This window comes from Pyxicephalus adspersus, chromosome 10, assembly GCF_032062135.1.
Source record: "Pyxicephalus adspersus chromosome 10, UCB_Pads_2.0, whole genome shotgun sequence".
NCBI classification, from domain to species: Eukaryota; Metazoa; Chordata; class Amphibia; order Anura; family Pyxicephalidae; genus Pyxicephalus; species Pyxicephalus adspersus.
The window spans coordinates 22,480,973-22,504,669 of record NC_092867.1 but is presented as its reverse complement, the minus strand read 5'-3'; the positions used below and the strand labels follow the sequence as shown (position 1 = coordinate 22,504,669).

General features: G+C 36.7%; 1 protein-coding gene across 7 annotated transcripts in view; it reads right to left on the bottom strand.

Annotated features, from left to right (window-relative positions):
• Positions 1 to 23,697, bottom strand: part of EXOC6 (exocyst complex component 6) — a 140,860-nt gene that overhangs the window by 59,456 nt on the left and 57,707 nt on the right. For all 7 annotated transcript variants that reach the window (XM_072425048.1, XM_072425050.1, XM_072425049.1 and 4 more), the window contains exons 9-18: positions 20,659 to 20,742; positions 20,515 to 20,561; positions 19,112 to 19,232; positions 16,965 to 17,036; positions 16,113 to 16,210; positions 15,211 to 15,316; positions 14,840 to 14,949; positions 7,405 to 7,516; positions 5,343 to 5,477; positions 3,438 to 3,617 (exon numbers count right to left, since the gene is read on the bottom strand). In XM_072425048.1, the coding sequence (XP_072281149.1) occupies positions 3,438 to 3,617; positions 5,343 to 5,477; positions 7,405 to 7,516; positions 14,840 to 14,949; positions 15,211 to 15,316; positions 16,113 to 16,210; positions 16,965 to 17,036; positions 19,112 to 19,232; positions 20,515 to 20,561; positions 20,659 to 20,742 (1,065 nt within the window). The remainder of the gene's footprint in view (positions 1 to 3,437; positions 3,618 to 5,342; positions 5,478 to 7,404; positions 7,517 to 14,839; positions 14,950 to 15,210; positions 15,317 to 16,112; positions 16,211 to 16,964; positions 17,037 to 19,111; positions 19,233 to 20,514; positions 20,562 to 20,658; positions 20,743 to 23,697) is intronic.

Below are 23,697 nucleotides of genomic sequence, written 5' to 3'. Positions count from 1 at the left end.
ATATACAACATTTTTGATGTTCCATTCAGTTGATAAATCAAATAAAAAAACTATTAACTCTAGGTGATTGTTTCTGTTGATTCAACATTTTTATATAAGTATTGAAAAGAGTATGGCCAAGAATACACAGGATTCCCAAAGCTGAAAAAATCCCAGAATGTATTCTAAGCTATAGAGTGATGACACTTCAGGTTTGTAATTCTGAATAAAACAAACGGTTTAATGAATTAAAGGAAATTTTTGAATGAAGTTTAAATTAGTAATTTACATGTAAATTGTACATTAGTACAATGTACATTAGTAATTTCTCTCTCTCTCTTGTACAAATTAGTACATGTACATTAGTAATTTCTCTCTCTCTCTCTGTATATATATATATACATATATTTAGTTTTCGGTCTACTAGCCATATCGTTCAGTTCTTCCTGGGTGGGGTAATATATTAAGGGAGGGTTTGGAATTTGCAAAGAAAATCCCTATGATTATTTACTCAGATCAGTTGACATAGAAGGATGCTGGTGAGCTACTGAATAGTTGCACAAAATTCTGAAAGATGTATAGCAGTGCAGGGATTTACATTTCAGATTTAATTCCCTGCATTGCTGCACTTCTTCTGGAATTTAAACCCGAAGATCTGGTCCCTACCCGGTTTTCACAAAAATAAGCCCTAGCATGATTTTTCCACATTTTTGAGGATGCTCGAAATATAAGCCCTACCCCGAAAATAAGAAGTTCAAGAAATTCAAAATGGATTTCAGGATTTGGACTTATGATGATGTTCCAGAAGATGATGACATGACTATATTTGATTAATTATAATGTTGATTTTTTGTTCAAGAATAAATGTCAATTGTTGTTCATGAAAAAATAAGACATCATCTTAAAATAAGCCCTAGAGCATTTTTGGAGCAAAAATGAATATAGGACATGGTCTTATTTTCGGGGAAACAGGGTAGTAGTGTACCAGCTGCATCAACAGCTCTCCTGCTGCCTACCAATGATTTAGATGTATTATATGTTAGGGTTGATTATACAATTATCCCAATTGAAGTTGCCAGGTGTCACAAACAAAGGTCTATGGAGGTTCTATGAATTTTAGCTATACCCCGGCAATACTTTTCATTGGCTAAACACAGTCTGTAACGTAAACTTTTGATATGCTGGCTTACTGGTCAATAGGAATATTCAGGAGGCAGAAAAGGGTTGGACAAGCTTCTGCATATTAATATGTCAGCCACTCATAAAAGCTGGGAAGGTTAAAAAAGAATGTCTCAGGAACCTCTAGGTGCCTGAGCTTTATCCATGAAGCAATTCCTCTTTTTCGGTTTGACACAACAAAAACTCTTTAAAGGAATAGTACATCTAAAACCCAAACACATAACTGTTCAAAATAACTAGTTTACTAGTTCAATAAGTATTTTCTGATAGTATTGTAAATATGATTTATTATCGCAATGTCCCAGCTACACCCTGGATAACTGTGGGCACTTGCTCTGTGCTAATTGCGCTGCCACCCACAGTCTAATTCTAAACTTCCATTCAGTCTTCCAACTGGTGACACGTTCAAGATATGTTTGTGAGGTTCATAGATATGTTCTGGCTGAATACACCCACTCCCATATGTTACCATATAATAATGTCATTTTCTAGGGCTAGGAAAGCTATAGTGAACATTAGGAAAATCCTTTCTTTAATAGGTTTTTAATACATTAAAAGCTGAACTTCAGGCAAGAAGCTAAACAAAGAGAAATTATGCATATATAGGAAACGTTTTACCTGTCAAGGGATTTGTATGTATTTCTCTGCCTCTAGTCCTGAGATTTACATAGCTCTGTCCCACATGATAGTCATGTCTAGAGGACAGGAGTCTTCATTTTTTTTTTTAGCTGCAGTTCAGTAACACTGACAGGTCTTGTCCCCCCAGCCTGTGACATAGCAAGGAAATAAAACCATCTCATTATAATTCTTTTCTCTCCTCCTATCAAAACGCTCCTTGCACTTAACAAATTGCCTCCTTGTGCTGCATCTTCCCCCGTTCTGTTGTAGAATGCTAAATTTAGGAATATTATTACTAATTGATACAGAACTGCATTAATGTGTGTATTTTTTTACATTATTTCTTTTCTAGAGTTTAGTATTAAAGTGTAAAATTATATATTTTTTTTACATTTGTAAATATAAAATGTTTTTTTATTAGTTTATATACAACTTTTTAAGGCACATACACACACAGCCAGACAATCAGAGCACATGCCATCTATCAAACACACCTAATACACAGCTATAGTACAAAGAGAGAACACATACAATCAAAGCACTCAGGATACTCACACAAATTAAGTGCATGTAACACACATAAACACAAGCTCTGACATAGCAAAAAGAATGCACACCACACACTAAGCACACACAGACAGAACAACCACTTTACAGTACCACATATTGCTAGAAAAGCATGGCATCAGCATGATGGAATTGGTATTCTGCTAACAATTTATCATTGTTGTTTCTTGTATATAAACATAAAGCAAGGGATTTCCCTGTTGTATGGTTACAGGTTGTGTGTCTAACGAAACACCTGTCCTTGTTGTACATATGAAAATAACTCAGCTCTTCATTACAGAATCACAATGCATTTTACAGGGCCTTTAGCTATGTTTTAATGAAAGTTGAGAAAGATGTGCAGTACGTACCAACCAATAACCAACTAATAAAAATGAAAAGAAATAAAATAAAAAATAATAAAAAAAAATAGGAACCTAGCATATTCATCTTACAGTGACAGGTGATCAAATGTGATGTCATGTGATGTATTTAAAGCGTACCTAAACTCAAAATTTTCACTTCATATAAAAGGGTAGACAATCCTTTTATTTAAAGTAAAACATTTGTTTGTTAGTGTTTTTAAGTACATTACTTAAAAAAGTCAAAGTCAGATACTGGGATGAAGCCAGACCCGATGGAAGAAACCTCCCGAGAGACAGACACATCTGCGGGATGGAAGGTAAGTGTGATTTTATTGTTTTGGGTTTACTTCCACTTTACCCAAATACTGGTCGATGATCTGCAAACAGATTTTACATTATTTTTTTTTATTTATTTTTTTATGGTTGACTAAATTCCAGCTGTGAGTATCAAACTGATTGAAAAACTGTTACAATCTTCAGTACATATGTAAAAGTCCAAAGCCCTATTTCCTTATTAGGATTCAAGCTCAACCACGTGCTGTAAATAGTAAAGGGGTAATGTTATGGCCAACAGGAAAATTTAGCTGCAATTTGAAAGTGTATGTAAACCCTAAATTAATTTTTTTTTAAATAAAATTTGGGTTTACATACACTGTAGGTTAAACTTACAAATGTACCTACAACCAACAACTACTCATCCCATCCTCTCATTTCAAACTAGTAGAAACATGGATAACTCCATCAACTTACGGGCAAGTTAGTAAAAACTTGAAATGTGCTTCGTAAAAAATTTATCAGATCCATTAGGTACCCGCTGGCCCTTCCATCTGGCTCTGCCATTGTCCAGTCGTAGTCTGCAAGTTGAATGAATTCATCAATTTTTTGGTTGAGTTTGGTGTATATTTCCTCTTCGGCTGCATGCCTTGCATCCTGAACAAAACATTGCACAGGTTACAGAGTGTTATCCATTACAATAAATCAAAACTGGGTACTGCGTGAAACTACAGAGCTTCTCCTACATGACAAATAGAAATTTGCTTTTAAATTTAGATCTACGGTCTTGCAACTCATTAGTAATATACTGAAGATAATCAATCAAAGTGTCATGGCTACAGCAGTAACTCACTTACCGCTGACTTGCCAGTTCATCCTTTACTAGTGAACAAAACGCCCAAATTAGCAAGCCGGCTATAGATCATTTTTAAAAGCTTGTTAATCAGTAATGAAATGTCCTCAAGAAGGGAGCCTCGTGGGTTCAGAAAACTCATTTTCTGTGTGCAGGTACAAGCTTTATTAAAGTCAAATGAAAGTTACAGAAAGCAGCATTCTGTTATAATGTGAGATAATAAAACTGTAATATTATTATAAAATGATGGAAGAATTGTATGAGAAGAAGTGTATGTAGAAGTGAGCAAAGTGTACATTTCTAAATAGAGTTCATGTACAATTACTCATATGTTATCCCTTTGAAAACATAGCAAACACAGAATGGTAAATGATGTTCAGCAATGAATCCAGTGTAATTATTACTGTATGAGCTGAACCTAAAGCTTGTGCTACATTAGGGATATGTATGCACGTTGATGATTCTCAGGCCATATATGACATCTAACTTGTGTACAGGAGTCCTCCAACGTCCTGGTGGATCCATGAATGACAGAAGATGAAGGACCACAACAGCAATGAAGGGAAGATAGCGCAGCGTGGTGTCACTCGTCTGTACTCCCCCATATCCTCTCCATAGAGCAGAACAGCGCTGTATGAACAGTGGTCGTTCCTTAATCCTTCAGTCTTTTGTTGTTGGAAACGATCATGAAAGATCATTTCCAACAACAAAAATTTAATGTGTGTACACAGGCCCAACTAGTATTAGTATTACCTGATTAACAAACTGTACAACACTTCATGTCTTCCACCCTTGGTTGTCCCTTTCCAAATGCATACATTCATTTCTTTTCCAAAGAAACAATCCAGCTGCTTTGCTTCCCCAAAGCCTTCTCATATGTTTTATGTAGAGGAAGGGTTCTTTGGATATGTAGCTTTGGGGAAGCAAGACTATTTTATTACCTGGACTGTAATTGAGCTTCCAGCAGTTACCCTTGCAAAAATAATTAAAAGCCTGATGGTCATTTCACAAGGAATGAAAGCTGTTGCTCACTACAGGTGCCACACTATAGCAATATTGGTTGCAAACTGATTATCCAAACAGTATGTTTTCAGATTGTGAGAAGTAATTGGAGGACTGTGCTGCACTAAAACCAACAGGCTATCTATTTATTATAGAGATATATAGTTTTTTCATTTATTAGGGCGTTATTCTTCTAATTGTAAAAGTAAATGGGATGTATGGTGTTCCCCCAATATCTGCAGTGTTATATGACTCTTAAAGAATATAAATGGGTTTCTATGATAGGGCCAGTGGCATATCAGGCTATATTTGCTTTAATCATTAGGGCTATTAGTGACCCACCCACTTCTGGACATTACCACACTATAAAATGGCTTTTATTGCGCTTTACTGTACGTGGAAAATTCCTTTAAAGTTCACAAAGGTTATTTAGTGAGCATTATGGGGCAGCCATTACTTCTGTTAATATAGCTGATTATGTCACCTTTGATCATGTTACCTTTGAGGAGTATGACAATTAAACTTACCTTGAAAGTGGACAGGCCATAAAGTCTTGTAGTATGGACAGTCTCAGGTGAAATATTGGTGATATTGGTAATAAAGTCCTCCAGGTATTTACAGGCTTGCTCCAGGTGTGTGGTATTTATGATGATCTGCACAAGCTACAAAGCAGAAAAAACATCCAATAACAGACATGCACCACCCGGTTCCACCTGATTTTATTCTAAAGAGGCACTGTCCTTCCTATACTGCTGTAATACAAAGTAATTACATGACTGGGCCATGCTATATATAGCCTAGAGCTGTGCCTGGAGTACTATAAAACTTCTTTAATGTAAAGGAATACACCCAAACCTAAAGGTTAAGAAAGTTTATGTAACTTCGTGAGTGTAAAAACATAAAAGTTTAAAAATTATTTTCAAACAGAATATGTCAGATTTTGCCCCTTTTATTATATCCTCTAGATACTAGAATATAAGGCGTAATATAATGTAATATTTTTAAGCTTGACTTTACATTTGTCAGTGTCTTCTGCTGTGTAACCAATATAGGTAGGCCCTAGCAGTGATGGGTGACTGGTTGATAAAAAACCCAGCTAGGTGTAACATAGCTGCAGGTAGGGGGCATAAAGGCATGGAGTTGGGGTTTCAGTAAAGAGCTTTGAGGTGTTACCAATTAAATATGTAAATAAAATGGATCAGTGTGACTATTCCCTGCCAAAAGTTAAAGCTCTGTTCTGACTTGTGTTAAACTGCAATTACAGCACTTAACTGATCCCCATTCAACTATATGGGAACAGCTGTGAACCACTGTGTGCAAAAGTTTGTGTTGAGGTGGGCCTGTGGCACAGTTCCTTGAAGTTTCAGGTCATGTAGTTGCTTTTCCTCCTCTGGAAAAAGAACAGCACTGCCACTGCAAATGCAAAGGCAATAAGTACAAATACTCTGACCCATCAAGACAGGTAAAATGGACTCATAATGGAAAGAAGTGAGAACAAAGCTGCCACAAAGGTGCTCCTACTGAGAGCCACAGATGCCTAATTAGGAAAAAGTATGAGATGGTGACAATTAAAGCAGAACTACAGACACATTTATAAAATATTCCCCTCATCTCCTTATCAATCTGTAGCTGCTAATAAATGTTCTAAGACCAAGTTTTACACAGGCAGCAACAGCTGATGTCCCAGTCCTCTGCTCTTTAGTGCGCTGCAGTTTGCATGGATTCTTCAACCACTTTCCATCCTACTGTCATGGCCACTAGTCCTTCACTAGTGTATATATGATGATGTCAAAAAAGGGGGTGACAAAAAGACCAGTAAGAGAACTGAGATCCAGTGAAGCAAACGATTAAGATAAGTATTACTGGATGTTAGAACATTTACTTTTAAAAATGTATTTAAAGACTGATAAGGAGTCAATATTTTTATTATTTGTGGCAAGAGTTCTGGTTAAACTTACCTGCATAAAATACATTATCAAAAAATATTCTCAAAGATTTGGTGAAGGGTATTGAGCAAACAAGTATTTCAATTTGCTAAGTTTAAGGCAAAGTACACATGTCAGATGATTCTCATCCGATTCTCGCCTCAGGGCTAATATCGGACGAGAATCTGACGTGTACAGTGAACGGCTGTCATTGGTCATGGATCAGTCCTGGCAGATCCATAAATGACAAAAGACGAAAATGAAAGGGAGTGAGTGTAGCGTAGTGCCAAACAGGGGGCTCGATCGTTCTCCCCCCTTCCCTCTCCATAGAGCAGAACAAAACTGTATGTACAGAGCTTGTTCATGCATCTTTCAGTCTTTAATCGTTGGAAAGGATCATGAAAGATCTTTTTCAATCACAAAAATCTTGTGTGTGTACATAGCCTAAGCCTTAAAGGGGGTTCAGGAAAACTATCTTCGAATTGATTAGCCATCATATAATGTACAAATGGGAAAATTTCAGGGCCTCCTGTAATAAGAATGGCCTAGATTTACCTGGAAGAAATACAAGGCACGTGGCAAAACTAGCACAAGTTTACCATACCAGCTTAGCAATGTTTTCTTGACAGGTACACTTAAATTTTGACAGAAAAATGATCCTTACCTCAGTCAGACCTATATGAGGCTTTTTTATAAGGTTTTGCAATCCGCTGCTTAAGGTTCTTGTGAGAAGTAGGTTGGTGGATTTCCTCAGCATATCATCAATTTCTGTCGAGCTGGAAAAAGGTCAAGAAAACATACGTATTAAACAGCACGGAACACCTAGAATACATCCTAAAATATGAATGAGATAAAATGTCCACAGAATGTGCTTTGTCTGCGGCTGCTGGTAACCCCGCCATTTCTGGGTTTCTTTCCACTGCAGGCGCCACCAGTAACAAACCTTTGACTCCTGCTCTCTGACACCGCCTCAACTGGGAATTATTAAAACCTCACAATATGACTGTTTCTTTGTCTGCTGACTTATCTCTGAATCCATCAAGCAGCAGAAAACAAAACTAGATTTCTGCTTTACAAATGCGTAAGAGAAAAATCTAAAAATAATCCTATTTAGATTAGCTTCTGTCCCTGTCTTGGCCTGAAACAAACCCAGAACGTGTCCAGTAAAAAAAAAAGAAAAGCATTGGATGAGATTATTCAGATCTGATAGACATTTGGAAGTGTAGCTGTCATCAACACACCAACAGGGGCAGCAACAGTGCAAGTTATTCAAGTCATCTGCCCATCAAATACTGGTAAATATAACTTTCATAATAATATTAAAAGCATTTAAAACTACACAAGTGGTTATTATCCATAGAAGCACTGTAAAGAGTGCAAATAATGCAATAAGAGTGCAAATAATAATAAATAATAAAGTGCAATATCAATCAACCAACGTTTACTTGTTACTGCAATATGACTAAGTGAATAGACTCTTAGCTGCCATAAATCATATGAACATTTATAGATGTTTATAAGAATATATTTCAGATCGCTAATGTTACATAGATTTCTGCCCTGTGTTGTCACACTGTCTCCGCTACTATTGTTAAGAAGGAAAGATGTGTAACCGATAGGGAGAGAGATCAGAGCAATAGTGCTAATGGAGTGACAGTGTGATAAAGCTTCTCTAAAATCCAATTATCAGATATTACCAGAGTGAATATCCATGCTGTGGGTTTTAACTGCAAGAAACAGGGATCACCAACATGGCAGTGTTCTATCAAAGGAGTGACTTGATAACAAAAAATAAAAATCATCTGTCAGTTTATATTATAAAATCCCTGTGTATTTAGCTGCCTGACTGAACTTTTATAACTATTAATGTAACAAATGAAGTGCTGGTCACGTGACTAAATCCTAGGCATTTGCTCAGACAATCTCCATTAACCTTCCTAGCGGTCTAATTCTGTCCAAATTTCCATGCAAAAAAAAAACAACTTTTAGCATGGAAATTTATTTTTCATTGTAGGCTATAATTCTTAGGCATAACTCACCCATATTTATTAAATTTAACAAATTTAATAATAAACTTTAAATAACAAAACACAAAAATCTGGGTGGTTTAAAAAAATATTTAAGTAATATAACTGTACAGTAGCATATACAATATATATATAATATATGAATATTTCTTTGTATTGGACTCAATACAGCTATTTTGTTTTGAATCTAATACAAAATTATTTCAATTTCCCGCCGATCCGCCTGCAACGACGCATGCATCGTTGTCACCGGGAAACCCCAGAGATCGTCGCTGCATTCGCTGGCTGGAGATCAAGGAGGAAGGACGTGTCCCCAGGGCCTGCAGGGACCAGCAGGACGCCGGGGGACAGCAACGGAACAAGGTAAGTGGGGTTTTTTTTTTTAGTTAAAAGCTACCCCAAGTGTGACTCGGGAATACCGATTTTTGCCTGGAAAATCCACCTCGAGTCACACTCGGTAATACTGCTAGGGGATTAAAAAAAGGATCGCCTATACCAAAAAATTGATCTTCTCCTTCAGTTATCTTGCAGCCAACTGCCTTGTATATTCATTTTTCTTTTGTCCACATGAACAGTAAATGGTAAATATTTGTTAGGTAATAAAGCCTATGTTATATATTTCACCACTCATCAGAAACAAAAGAGTCTCTTACCACTCACAAAGGGTGAGTACTCTGTGTGATGATCCCTTATGCACAGATTACACTAGGAAACAATTTTGAACAAATTTTTTGTTGACTTTAATTTTTAAGCTTATTTACACTAAAATAGGTATGCTGGTTCTGAAAGTCCAGTTAGTTTTCTTCTATCACAACAGGTTTTTTCTCTACTGCTTATATTTATGTGATTACTGTAGCGTGGATTTGTATAGCTAATTCATTTAGGACAGTGTGGTCAGAGGTTGTGCGCTGCTCTACGCAGTGAATAAGCAAAATTTTTTTTTTCTACTTACACACGTATTTCCTTTCTTTCAGATCATGTCTGGCTCTGCTGTTTCTCCTCATAAGTGTCTAAACAATCAATTCATTTTGTTATATCTGTGGCAGTTTCACCCTTCCCAGACAAAGGGGCGAACATCAGCACATTTATAGAGCAAGCCTATTTGGCATATTTCAAAGTTAAACTTGGTGATCAAGATAAGTCTTGGGCCGCTCATAAGGTGTATATATTGGTATACCTATGGTTTGGCGAGAGCCAGGAGATCATTTTAGTGACTGTTACTTTTTTATAGTGAAAACGTCAGGATATAACAAGAAAAAAAAATGTAACATAGAGTATCCTAGTCTACCATGGGCTATACACCCAGTGGCTCATTCAAGATTAAATCCCACTGCTGGTTTTCTTTACACTACACTCTGTTGAAGAACATGTATATGGTGATGAACTAGGTGACAATGATGAAGAGTTTGAAATTGAAGAGGACTGATTGAGTGTCAAATCATGTGTCAAATCATTGAGTGATTTGACACATGATTTGTGACTATCAAAGAAGGCTTCAGAACTCCTAGTATTAGGGCTGCGTGTGAAAAACTTACTTAAAATAGGAACGAAGATACCGTACTTTCAAACCAGAGAAATTGCATTTCTGCAGCACTTTAGAACTGACAATGGCTTTGTGTACTGCCATAACATACCTGGTTTAATAGAGGAATTGGGAATTCAAATCTATAACTCAACTGAATGGCGATTTTTCATCGACAGCTCAAAGCGGAACTTAAAGTGCGTCCTCCTTCACAATGACAATATATTTGGGTCAGACCTAATAGACCATTCAGCTGCTTTTTGTGAAGAATATGCAGACATAAAAAGTCATTGAGTTGTTGCAATATCACCAACACAATTGGGTCAATTGGATATGGTCTCCAAGATTTGTCCTAAAACCAGGTGATCCAAACATTCTACATGAGCCACTTGTTGATAGAAAAAAATATTATATTCCCTCCTCTGCACATGAAACTGGGTCTGATGAAGCAGTTTGTTAAAGCTTTGCCAACTGAAGGAGACTGTTTCAAGTCCCTCATTTTGGCATTTCCTAGCCTGTCATTTGAAAAAATAAAGGCCGATGTGTTTGATGGTCCACAGATTCGGCAGCTCATCAAAGAAGAACATTTCATCAGGACAATGTCAGAAGTAGAAAAGAATGCTTGGTTATCATTCAAAGCCATTGTCAAGGACTTTCTTGGAAACACACAAGCCAATAATTACACAGAAATTGTCCAGAAACTCTTGGAGAGCTGCAAAATGCTTGGTTGCAATACGAGCATCAAGGTGCATTTTCTGCATAGCCATCTAACTTCCCAGAAAACATTGGTGCAGTCAGTGATGAGCAAGGTGAACAATTCCACCAAGATTTGAAGGTCATGAAAGGACGGTATCAGGGTAGATGGGATGTACATATGATGGCTGATTGTCCTAACACTGAACACTCCAGGTAAAGCTATAAGTGTAAATTTTTACCTTAACCGCTTACCCAATTAATTTTCAAAAGTTTTACTGTAAGAAAAAAATCACTTGTATGAGCAAAAGATATTTAAATAAACAGTACAATTAAGTTATTATTTCATTATTTTTTCATTATATGTAAAATTTGTATGTGTTTTGACAAAAATGGAGGGTACTCTGTATCGTAAAAAATGGATGTGATAGCACAAATTTTGGGTCATTTCTGGATTCACCACCCAAAAACTAGTAAAATGAAGTGTAAGATCTAACTCAACAAAAAATGTGTTCCCCAGTGATATCAATAAGTGGTGCATGTATGCCAAGGGGTGCACGTGCTAGACTTGGGCAGAACATCTGCTTATCAAGGTAGAATTATTAAAGCAGTTTAGATTTGCAGACCAGGGGAAGTATGTTTAATTGTTTAAAGGCATGAAGGATTGAAAAACATTCATAAATATACAATGACATTTTGACCCTTCCTGATGTCAATAATGACATCATTGGGCAGAAACAATCTCAGTTTCAGGGGAGTGAAAAAAAAAAGGTTTTGTTTTTTTCTAGTGGTTAGTTAGAGGGTATGGGGGGGTTAGAAGGTTAAAGCCCACCTCCAGGCAAAATGTAAAATTTGCCTATCCTTCCCTCCCACTCCCTTCCAACCCACCCCAAAGGAACACACCAGGTCCTATACTTACCTAAATCTGCTTCCATGTCCAGTGACATTTGTTCCATCATAAAAAGTCACCAGCAATGGCCGGCCCCTGCTGATCCCATTTGTGATATCACTAGGCAGTAGCAACATGTGATTGCAGCTTTAGATAAATAAAAAAGTAGTAGTGTTTGGGTCTGAAGATACGTCACTGTCCTCTTCAAACTTTTAGGTGTGTCCCTCTCTTTTTTCAGGGGGAGGAATTTTCAACCATTGCCTTCTAATGCAGAGGTTGCATTTTTATCCCCCTATGCACACTCCTACATGCTTGCAAGTCTGGTCTGTTGAGCGAGAGGGAGGATAACAGTCCGCAACCAACAAACGTTGTCATTGGTGAGTGATGCTCATTGAGAATCTTGATCTCCATCACTCTAGGCATTCGTCCTAAAGGGACTTTTTGCCAGACAGTCACAAAACACCACATTAATATAAGTATCTCTAACCAACAACATTCATACAAACAAACTCTCATTAGGCAATGGCCATATTTGCCAAAGACAAAGCTGTCCAATGCTCCACCAAGTGGCCAGAGAAACGGGACTCCTAATCCCTCTTCCATTCACAACATCTTGCTAAAACTAGTTTTAACATGTCAACGCAACAATAAATGCTTGGGAGCTTAAGGAGATAGATGTTTTCCCCACAAAATCAACAGTATATATTGACCCAGCGTATTATTGTCACCTACAAGCCCAAGGTTTCTGTCTTTGTTTAATATAAGCGGATACCAGAACTTACTACAACAGTGTGACACTTAGCTGTTGTGGGCACAAGTCACATAATTAGCACAGTGACACTTCATAATTACTGTAGTGGGCAATTTCTTCACCTCTCACAAATTGTTTGTCTAGTTTTGACAAGCAGTTAGTCTATGTATATTCTACCTGTGTTTTGTCAGTAAATATTTACAAGTTAGGTCAAAAGGTTACACCTTACTATGTGTAAATTGTACTCAGGATCAATTAAGGATGTGTGAAGCTACGCTCATTTACATTCATTAACAGATAAGAAATGGGAGATAAGCTGGAAGGTGGCTTCTGGCTGCTGTGTTTTCAAGCTGAGCTCTTAAATGTTATTCTATCTGATTGAAAGCAGGCCAGGTAGAGAAAGACAATTATAGAGAATGCGTATCACAATAGAACAGGTTAATCTGCTCAGACTAAACAAACAGCTCATTTTGTCAGTGCTCATATACAGTGTAGAGGACACAGATAATGAGCATTATACAAGATGCTGGATGGTTGTAAATTACTTTCATTCTCCCTGATGCTATTTTAGATAGTATATTTTTTACAAGGGTCCACCTAGACCAAACAGACATGTAGCATGGGTAGATACTTGCACATATCGGCATCCTAAATCTCTCAAGGATTCATGCAGTAAAATCTCTGCATAGAGGATCCAGCTTCACTTATAGCAGAATTTCAGGTACTTTTGGAGTTTGCATTTATTGTAACTAATAGGGAATACTGATAGAGACTTCACTAACTGCAGCCAAAAGAGCACTGATATCTCAGTCTTAATTTATTATTCAATAATGGGCAGGCTGACCTTTTAACCTGTGCCAATTTTTAACAGTATGCCAGCTCATAATAAGCACATCTGATAGAAACACTGGTTTTAAAGACAGAAGTCAAGTCAAAAATAACAATGGCAAATACAGTTTTTCAGTGGAAGAGACTTTATACATTGCCCCCCTACCAAAGACTGCATTGCCTGCGTGATATTGATATTTCCCTATGTGAATGTTGCCAGCGATGCATTTGTAGTGCTATGCAAGCTCTCCACTCATTACTGGCGTTTGAATGAGCAAGATGGAGCAAGGTGCCGGGAATAAGAAGCCAAAGCCAGAAGACGTCAGCTTGGAGGAAAATTTGAAGTTGGCATCAATGTCAGATGGTGAGCTAAGAGGGAGAATGGTCCTCACATGCCTGGAGGAGGACACAATATTGAGTAAATCTGCCATTCAGTTCATGTATAGTGTATATAAATACGCATAGTGTCAAGAGATTCATGGATCCATAACAGATTTAGCCCTGCACTAAAGACCCCTAAATATTATATTTTGGCAAATTAGAGAACCTAAAAAAATGAAAAAATTTTAAGAGGCATATATCAAGGAAAAAACAAACAAAATCTTATGCAAAATGTAATATAAGTTAGGCTCTTCTCAGGTTTTGTGTATTTGTGATTGCTGTGCCTACAATCCTGAGCAGCCAGCTTAAGCAGCTTTTCAAAAGTGAACAACAGAATAATCACTAGAAATGAGAATGAATTACACCCAATTCTATTAGGAAGGGCAGAAGTAGGTTGATATTGTCACTGTGCTATACTGCACATTATAGCAGACAGAAAAATCATGTACATTTGTCTCATTGCTCCTGTTTAGCATTACCTTGTTGTAAAATAGAATTGACAAATGTTTCCTTGCACCACTATTATTAGGTAAATTAATCATATAAAATTAAAAAGTGCTGTTTTTCAACTTTTCAAAGTTGTCTTTCAAAGTATCTAAACACACCCAAAATGATTTAAGTAAGTGAGCCTATAAGCAAAAGTAAGAATAATATTGTATTGTATATCTATGTACAATAAAGTATTTTACTCACCATTAAACCATTTTCTTTGATTTCCCTGAAGAATACTGTGTTGATTGATAGATCACAACCATTATGATATCATTAGGTTATAGCACCACCTACTTTTGCAGGTGGCACTACAACCCAATGATTTCCATATATTTATTATCACTGAATCCCACTTTGTGCCTGATACCATAAATTATATTCACAATTCCGACCTTCTAATATCAGCTGATGTGAAATTTGTCTATGAAACCTGTCACAAGTCTTCTAATCCCACCCAGCTTTCAATGTTCAGGCTTACTTTCGCAATTCATGATGTGAGAAAAGGAACATGCTTACCTTCGATGAAGTGATTCAGAAAATTTAAGGCTTGCATAAATAAATTCTTTGACTTGCATATAAATCTGTGGAACTGACTGAGACATGGGGAGCTTCTTTGGAAAGGATAGCTAAAAAAATAAATAAAGATGTTGTCAGCTCTGTGCATGCACACATAACCCTTATAAAGTCAGCTACTTTACATAATAAATAGATTATTCAAAAAGTCATAGGACAGTGTTGATAAAAACATTTTAGGGAGAAATTGTTCTTGTCCATAATGACCAGACATCCCATTTCACTTTGATTGGGATGTAAAGAATAGTCTGACTGGTTGCTTTACCAGACATAACTGTTCTCTCAATACACCTCTGTAATTATTACTTACTTACCTTGTCACCTTCAGGATCTTGAAAAGGAAATTTGCTGACCACAGCTCTGTACTCCTCTTCATTAGCTACTGGAATGGGGCTGTAGTTATCGGCCTCAAAAATGTCCCTATAGGCAGAAAAAGCAAAGGTGGCGCATAATAAATGATAAAAGCGTGAAACATTTGGCAAGTTTACAAACTTTCTACCGCCACTGAATCCAAGAATAAATAGAAGAGAATCCCTAACTGACATTATTTTAAGATGTCTGTAAATGATAACGTTTAATGTCTACTTGTGTTAAAATCTGTACATACAATCTTTTTCTTTTGAGCTGCTGCTGCATCTCCTGCAAGAATCTCCTGCATCTGACTCACTTTCAGAGGATTTAGATGCCTGGATACCTGTGTGACAGCTGATCGCTGTGAAGTCATAAGAAGTCATAGCACACAAATGGGGAGCAAGCATCTGACGTGTTAAATGCAGCAAATTCTTTCACAGCGGCAGCAATATAACTAGTTGAGGAGAATGAGAAAATACACATGGAGGCAAAAAAGTAAGATTTCTAATGTTTACTATCACTGGGTTAAAAAAGCTAAAGCATAAGATTAACACTTTCTTCACACAAAGGGTTGTTATTTTTGTAAAATGATTATTAGGAGTTATGTTGTGTAGCTGTTTAAAGAAAAAACAAAGCTAGACAGTGTTTTTCTGGAAGATAAAGGTATTATAGCAGTGAAGCTTATTTTGCACCATTACATTGACTTTCTATCACGTAACACAATATGATAAAACAGCAGGCTACATAACAAAAGAAACTTTGATGTCAGATATCTCACATTCATATTTATGAATGTTTTATTAGGTCTTCGGCATACATTTTGGTTTTAAACTTACAGATTGTGCCATGTTAAAGCAATAGATACCTGAACACTCCAGCCCATTTTTTCAGAAGAGTTTCATTATATTTGTCTCTGACTTCATACAGAAGATCAAACAACCGATTTACAGAAAATCCATAGCCCTATAAAAAAAAAAGAAAAGTTAACAAGTGACTTATGATCTGTCTTCAAAAAGATAAAAGAACATAACATCATGATATAGTGAAAGTGAACTGGAGCAAGTCAAGGGGAACTAACGGTGGTCATACCAATGCTTTTTAATCAGATGATACTCTTACTGCTTTTTGTTCTATTAAAAGCTAATCTAGCACATTTACAATGCTGTCCGCTTTACATGTGTGGTCTGCACACATTTCAGCTATTTTAGTGAATAAGTGGGGGGAAAAAAAGTGGAAACCTGTTACATGGTCAGGAAGAGGTCAATTTCCAATCCAATGGCATTATGCACAGAACACATTGCAGACATCAGGGGCCACACAGGTCTGTGAAGTTCATGATGTCCAACTGGCTGCAACAGAAAGACTTAGGAGGACTACAAAAAGCAGCACTTGAATGTGGCATGTCCTAACTGTGCATGATGATGCAACAGGTGATTTTACATAAGTTAGTGGCATGAGGACAATACATTTATTAAGTTTTGAATTTGAAATAATCAGTAGCCTTTGTGAAAACACTTTTATAGAAACATACAGAATACAGTTTAAGAGAAATATATGAAAACATTTACTTTGCAGTGCAATTACCTGTTACATCTCAAAGCTACAACATGATCAGCTAAAGAGATGAGCATACCCAAGTGTTTCTTTTATTGACATTTGTAGATATTTTGCAGAGAGCAGAAAATGGTAAGATTATATGAAGCAGTAATATACTGACCTGCATAGTATCTGCAAACACCACAATCAGATTCTTCAGCTCCAAAACCAGATCGGGGTCAGTGCAGTATGACTGCAAATAAATTGAATAGTATTACTGATTACACACCTTTACAGTTCTGTACGGCAGAATATATATATAAAGGTGAAGAAAGATGTGGCACTGGATTATGATAACTCCACACAACTATATGAAATCACAGACATTCAGGTTTCTTCTTACTAGAGACATAATTGTAGAACTGTTTATTTATTTAAAAAAAGAGTCAGACCAAAATTAGTGGGGTGATAAATCTGTTTGACTGTCATTCCTTGGTGTTCTAAAATTGCCTTTGAATTTCAAAAGCAAAGTCTTGTCTTGAGTTTGTGATATATAAAAATACATTTGTTGCCATTGATTGTTGCCAGTTCAAAGCTGTCAATTAAAATAATTAACTAGTATTTATATAGCCAACATATTACGCATTGCCAAAGTCATGTCATTAACTGTCCCTCAAAGGGGCTCACAATCTAATGTCTTTAAAACAGCCAATTTAAAGGGAAGCCAATTAACCTAACTTTTCTTACCTTGTGCCACAGAACAATTCATCCCAATGCTCTTGACATTGTATATGTTTTTATTTTGCCCAGACATAAACTTAAACAAATATGTAGAGAAAATAATGTTACAAAATTGACCTTGCTGTGTTCCTCATCTTTAGTTCAAAATTATATCCTATATTCCATAGTCTGGCAAAAAAAGTGTGCTGTTGGAAAACAAACCAAAAGCCAGCACTTTGGTAGGAAAGGGGGGATGTTATTTTTATGTGCACGTGCTATGTGGTTACATAGAAATATTTAAAAATGATTTAGAAAGAGACAATACTGGCATTATTTGGTCACTAGGGGAAGGGAGGAGGAAGGTTACTCTATTATTATCATTATCTATGAAAGATCTGCTATCATATGGTCAGCAGCACCCATGGGTACACTTAAAGTGTTTAGAGGAAGTCAGAAAAATGAAAAGTAGGAAGAAGGATTTCTTGGTATGAATTATGCAGCAGAGGCTTATCTGTCCTGTTTCAGACACTTTATTGCTTGGCTCAGCTCCATCGTTTCTAAAGTGGTATAAAAGCCATTGGTGCTGGGTTACAGCTGAACAATGCAGACTGCCGAACTCTCCAAACTCACCTGGTACTGGTGCTTTCACCTTAAAAGAGGAGCACTCTATGCTTTAATTCACGCTACTGTGAGTACATAAACCAATGGGCCAAGAAAAAACATTCTGGACAGTTTATCTAAATTTAACGAATGAAAAGAACTGGTAAAAGTTGTCAAAATCTATGCAGTGCTGACGTAAATGCAAACCTGTCATTAAAAGGGATCAATGGAAAAGAAGAAAAAATGTGGCCATTTACCCAAAGGCATCAGAAGGGGAAATGACCTACCTTGTATTTTTACACTCTGCCTCCCTCCAGAGTGCCTCTTTCTTACACCATTGTCATGACTCCCTATATCCTATATGGCAATAACTAAAGCCCTGTATATATGTTATAATTCACAAGCTGGAAACAATCTTCTCTTGTGCACAAAGAGTGTCTTGGAAGAGATACCTATTATATTATTTGACTGTTCATATACAAACATCTGATAACTTGCAACAAAGTCAGGCGCTGTAAAACCCATGTATGACCCCAATGTCAAGCTCTGTAGAACCATGACAGCCATGGCAAGTTAGAAAGCTTTGCTGGCCCAGTCTATCTTGAGCTATTTGCGATGATAATTAGGACTATTTCCTGGTGGTGCTCCAAGTACTGAACTATTCAGTCTGTTCTAATAAAGAGGTCAGGTGAGACTAATGAGGACAGATTGCAATAATAACAGAAGATTAACTCTGCATATTCTAAAGTGCAGGACTCACAGAGTGAGTTTTGAGGGCCCAGTCAGTTGTAAATCAGAGGAGGATTATGCAAATAGCCCATGGCTGTGGCTCACAGCCTGAGTCCTCTGGAAAAAAACAATAGCCTGGCAGGTCTCCTCCTAAATCTGAGCAACATCTAATTACAAAGAAGCGCCATGATGGAAGGGCTATTTCTCACTTTGACATCAGTCTGCTTTTCAACATACAGAAAACTTTTCTTTATAAAAGAAGCCTACAGTGACACTTACTGAATGTGTGCGTAGGGCAGCTATGATCTTGGACAGCGCCATCGTCCAGAGCTCTGTGGTATAGGTGCCTGTCACCAGACCCTGAGTCACATGTAAAATGTGATCCTCGACAACAAAAAACCTGCAATGACAGTGATAGTGAAAACATGACGTTTAGCATAAGAAAATAACTACAGCGTTTCCCCAATCAAAATGTTTTATTTAGTTTTTCACACAGCAAGAACTTCCGTCAAGTTGATTATGCTGTGTCCCCATGGGGAGATTTTATTTCATGTTCTGTCCCTTTCACACCAAGCCAAGAAATTAGCAGAAAAAGTACTACTGGGACAGGGAGATGTATTAAAAACATGGTACTAGCTCTCCACAGCTATGCTAAACAAAAAACGTTAATGTTGCTGTTTACATGGGAAAGATTCTCTGCTTATTCCTGTGCTAGTATCACTGCACATACTTGGAGCACTGGAGCAAGATGTAAGGGGAAATCTCCTGAATTGGGACAGTTATAAAAACCTATCAAAGGTTCTAAGCCTCTTTTACTCTATCCAAAATGTTCGCTTAAGCAAAGCTTTAAAGTGTGTGTACTAAAGCTTTTTGAATAAAGTAAGAAAGGGTTAATTTGCTGATTGTGTCCTGTTGGGGAGATTTTCCCTCACTTCCTATTGTGGATATTAAAAAAAAACATTTAACCGAATTAAATTTTCCATCATAGACAACTGTCCCAAGTGTTATCAGTTGAATATTTTTCTTCTACTCCTGTTTCAGGAACAACTGCAAAAATTTTGGATTTCCTATAACTTTCTTTTTTTTTGTCAACAGGAAAAAATAGCGTGGTGAATGTACTTTTGCTGAGGAACAGACGTCACTTTAAGGTATTTTCCCTGCATTTCAACAACCACTGTAGTTTTAGTACATGTGCATGACCTCTGTGATTCTCATTAGGATCAAATATCTAGCAAGTGACCTAGCTCATTTATATGTACCCATGATTGACATAGATAATTGTGGACTGACCTTTAAAGTACATGTACTCCTTTACTGTAAAATTTGTCATGCTTGATCTTTATCCCCCACAGTATATTATTGTACTTACCTCCAGAAATGGCGGACCTTCTGCAAAGTCTTCAGCCTAGCAAGTAAAACTCCACTGCTGGTCTGCTTATGCCTGCACACTTTCCTCCAATAGATTTAAATAGGATTCTGCTTCTGCTTTTTATGTCCCTCTGAATTTTTGGGGGGATAGTAGTTCAGTGCTAAATTTTTACTGCCCTGGCTGCGGTTGTTGAAGGAGGTAAGTATGGACCAGCTGAAGGGGGTTGGGAGTTGGGATGACAGCTGGATGAATTTTGGCCTGGAGAGGTTTATTTTAATTTTGTTCCAAAAAATATATGTTATATTATTCTTACCCCACAATCTGGCTAAAATACTTTCTGTAGCCTTCAACTGTTTCATGCTAAAAGTAAAAGAGAAAACATGACAAAGTTTAAAAAAGCCATCTAACAACTTTTAGAAATGTCTTCACTACATCTACAAATAATAGTAATATATACCATGTTGGACTGGGGCTGGAGAACTAATCGAGCTTGTTTTTTTCTTTGTTTTCTGTAGTAGTTCTCAAATACTTCTTTGTCACCCTAGAATGTTACAAAACACAAAGGTTAGAAGTCTTCTTCCCATAATTACCTTCCTGAGTTTTACAAGAAAGAAAATACATTTAAAAAAACTTTATTTAAAGATCCCAGTCTTAAGATCATTCACGTTGACTTTAATTCACTCATTTTTCCACAAAGGAGAAGAAAATAATTTTTGTGACAGTTAGAATTACCGGCAGTCCTGCATTGTGCATAAGGACATCCATAGCCCGCCTAGAGAAGCAAGGAATTAGGTAAATGTTTCTACTTCAAACCTTCTAAACATAGCAAGCATTTAAACCCCACTACTTGGAAGGGTTGGAGGTTAGCTACACTAAGCTGTAAAACCGTACCCTACTAACCTCAGTAAGTGCATACACTGTGGAACAATTACTCCTCAATTTTACAAGAAAAACACTGCACCTGCTGTGTGTGTGTGTGCACATTATGCAAATGTATGCAATAGTCTTAGTTACGTATCACAATGAATACAGTTGAGGTTTACATATAGTATGGCCAATAGCAGCATTGGGATCAAAATCCCCAAGTGTGAAAAATTTAAATTTTATATACACCAAAAATATTCCCAAAAGGACAAGGTATTTATGCAAACTGATAAATGTACATTAAGAGAAATAATACTATGGAACATAATTTTAAGGTGGAAAAAGCAAAGACAGAGGGGAGTAAGTAAACGGAGGAAGTGAAAAAAAAGTACGTGGAGATTTATAATCGCATGTAAAGGGTGGTGGGTTTTCCTACCCAACCAGCTGAATTACCCAATTAAAAGCATCCTGAACATGAAACACCCAAGGATCAAGAACTTCTTTTTGAATTGTTTATTAGGGTATTTCCAGAAATTTAGCTTTTTATGTAATTTTATATACTCAGTAATAATTGCACATCTGTTCCTGAAAACCAGCTACTCAACTGATTTAACCACCAGAAAAATAGTTTTCTTATGAAAAACAACAGATATGTTTTAAATCATTTTGTTGTTTTGGTTGTTAATGTTCACCTAAGTTATGGCTTATATAAAATCTGACCCAAAACTTGAAATTTGTTAAAAGTCCACTAATTTCAGATGGTCCCCTATTGTGTGCAAGTTCTTAGGTTTATAGAAATAAAGTGACTACCTGGGTCGTAGTCATATATATTACTGTTAGGAGCTTGTAGTTTTGCTCTGTCAGAGGAGCACTGAAGTTCCGAAATTGTACCGGCCATTTCATACCAGTCTGCGTTTTGTCTTTAATTTGTAAACTCATTCACATTCTATTCCTAATTCGGATCATGCTTTGACTCCTTTGTAAGGACCTTGAGTGAAATCCTGGTGATCTCATTAAGGAGAACCTTTCAGAAAGAACCATCTGTGCGTTTGAAACCAGTGCACCACGAGCTCCTCATCTACCTACTGAATACAACATCATTTGTATGCAAGAAGAATAAAGCAGCTTAGCATTTTGATTTTTTTTTAGGGGCACGAGGTTATCGCTGGGTCACAGTTACTTAACATTCCATTACTTGATACCAACACTCCCCCCTTCTGTGTCAGGAGCACAGCTAGAGGCACGCAACAGAGGCAAAGGAGAACACAGAATAAACCAAACAACAGACTTCACCACTGAGCTAAACACCCCATAGATTAGCCATTATAACAAAGGTTCGCTAACACTGCTAAACAACTAAATGTATGGAATAGCAATTAGAAATTGCTTACAGAGGGCTAATCCCACTGGAGCATACAGTGGGAATCCCAAACAATTACTTTGGGATATGGGAACTTTGGGTTAAATAAGAAATGTACTTATCCATTTCCTAGTCTTTATTTTGGTTTTTAGAGGCATGGTTTTAGAAAAGTTGTGTAAAAAGAAACAATATAATCCCTAATGACAATGGATTCTAGACTGCAACTAGTGCACACAAAAATAAAAATACAAGGAGTACAAAAAAGTGATATTAGGGTGACTATTAATATGGCATGGCAAAACAACTTCTTTTCAATAACCCTGCTTTACCTTATTTTACCACTAAGTTTGCCTCTGATTTACAGAAACTTTAATAAAAAATAACAGAAATAAATAGGCTGGTGTAAAAAAAGATAACCCACCACCACCATAAAAAGTATGACGCCTTAAGAAATAATTCTTTTTTTAAAACATAATGACACCTATATAAGTGCAGTATGAAATTTTGAAGGTAAAAGCAGGGTAAAGATTATTCTACTCTATTGATGGGTAATAGTCATTAAAATGATTAGAGGGAGGGGGGGATTCTCCTTTGGTTGCTGAAGATCACTGCATCTGTTGTGACCAAGACAGAGATAAAAGCCTCACAGATGTGCTAATCTTTCCATACTCTACTCTACTCTTGTATTTCCTTACTGGATAGATTTTGTCTCACCTCCTGTTCTAAAACCCTACTCTATCTAAAACAAAACAAAAAAAGTTTCAGCTGAAGATTAATTTTAATTAGCTCAATTCAGTAAAGTGTGGTGTCAATGACCTTTAAAGTGGATCTATCAGGGCAAATAAAAGGTGACCTGCCAACCCTCTGCACCCTTAACACAAATGAAATTAAAAAGCCAAACAATAACAAAAAAATACTTACCTCAGCCCCAGTCTGGGGAACTTCCTGGATTTCACCTGTGCATCCTGGAGCACTTCCATATCCCCACAGCTTCCTGTAAGAGGTGGGAGTATGTAATACTGCAAAAGAATGCACTTTGGCCCTAATGCACAAATGCATTCTCACTAGTTTATTGTGTTTTTTTATTATTATTTATGAATTTTTATTTTAATTTTTTTGGGGCAGTCTGTTTGCTTACAAAAATACTTTTAAAAAATTTCTAAGTCATTTTTTGAGGGAGAGCAGATCTTCTTTTTAACGGGTAGTAGAATATAAAAATAAAGATTTTCCCTCACATGATTGGATGTTTGCAACAAGCACAGGTTCACTTCA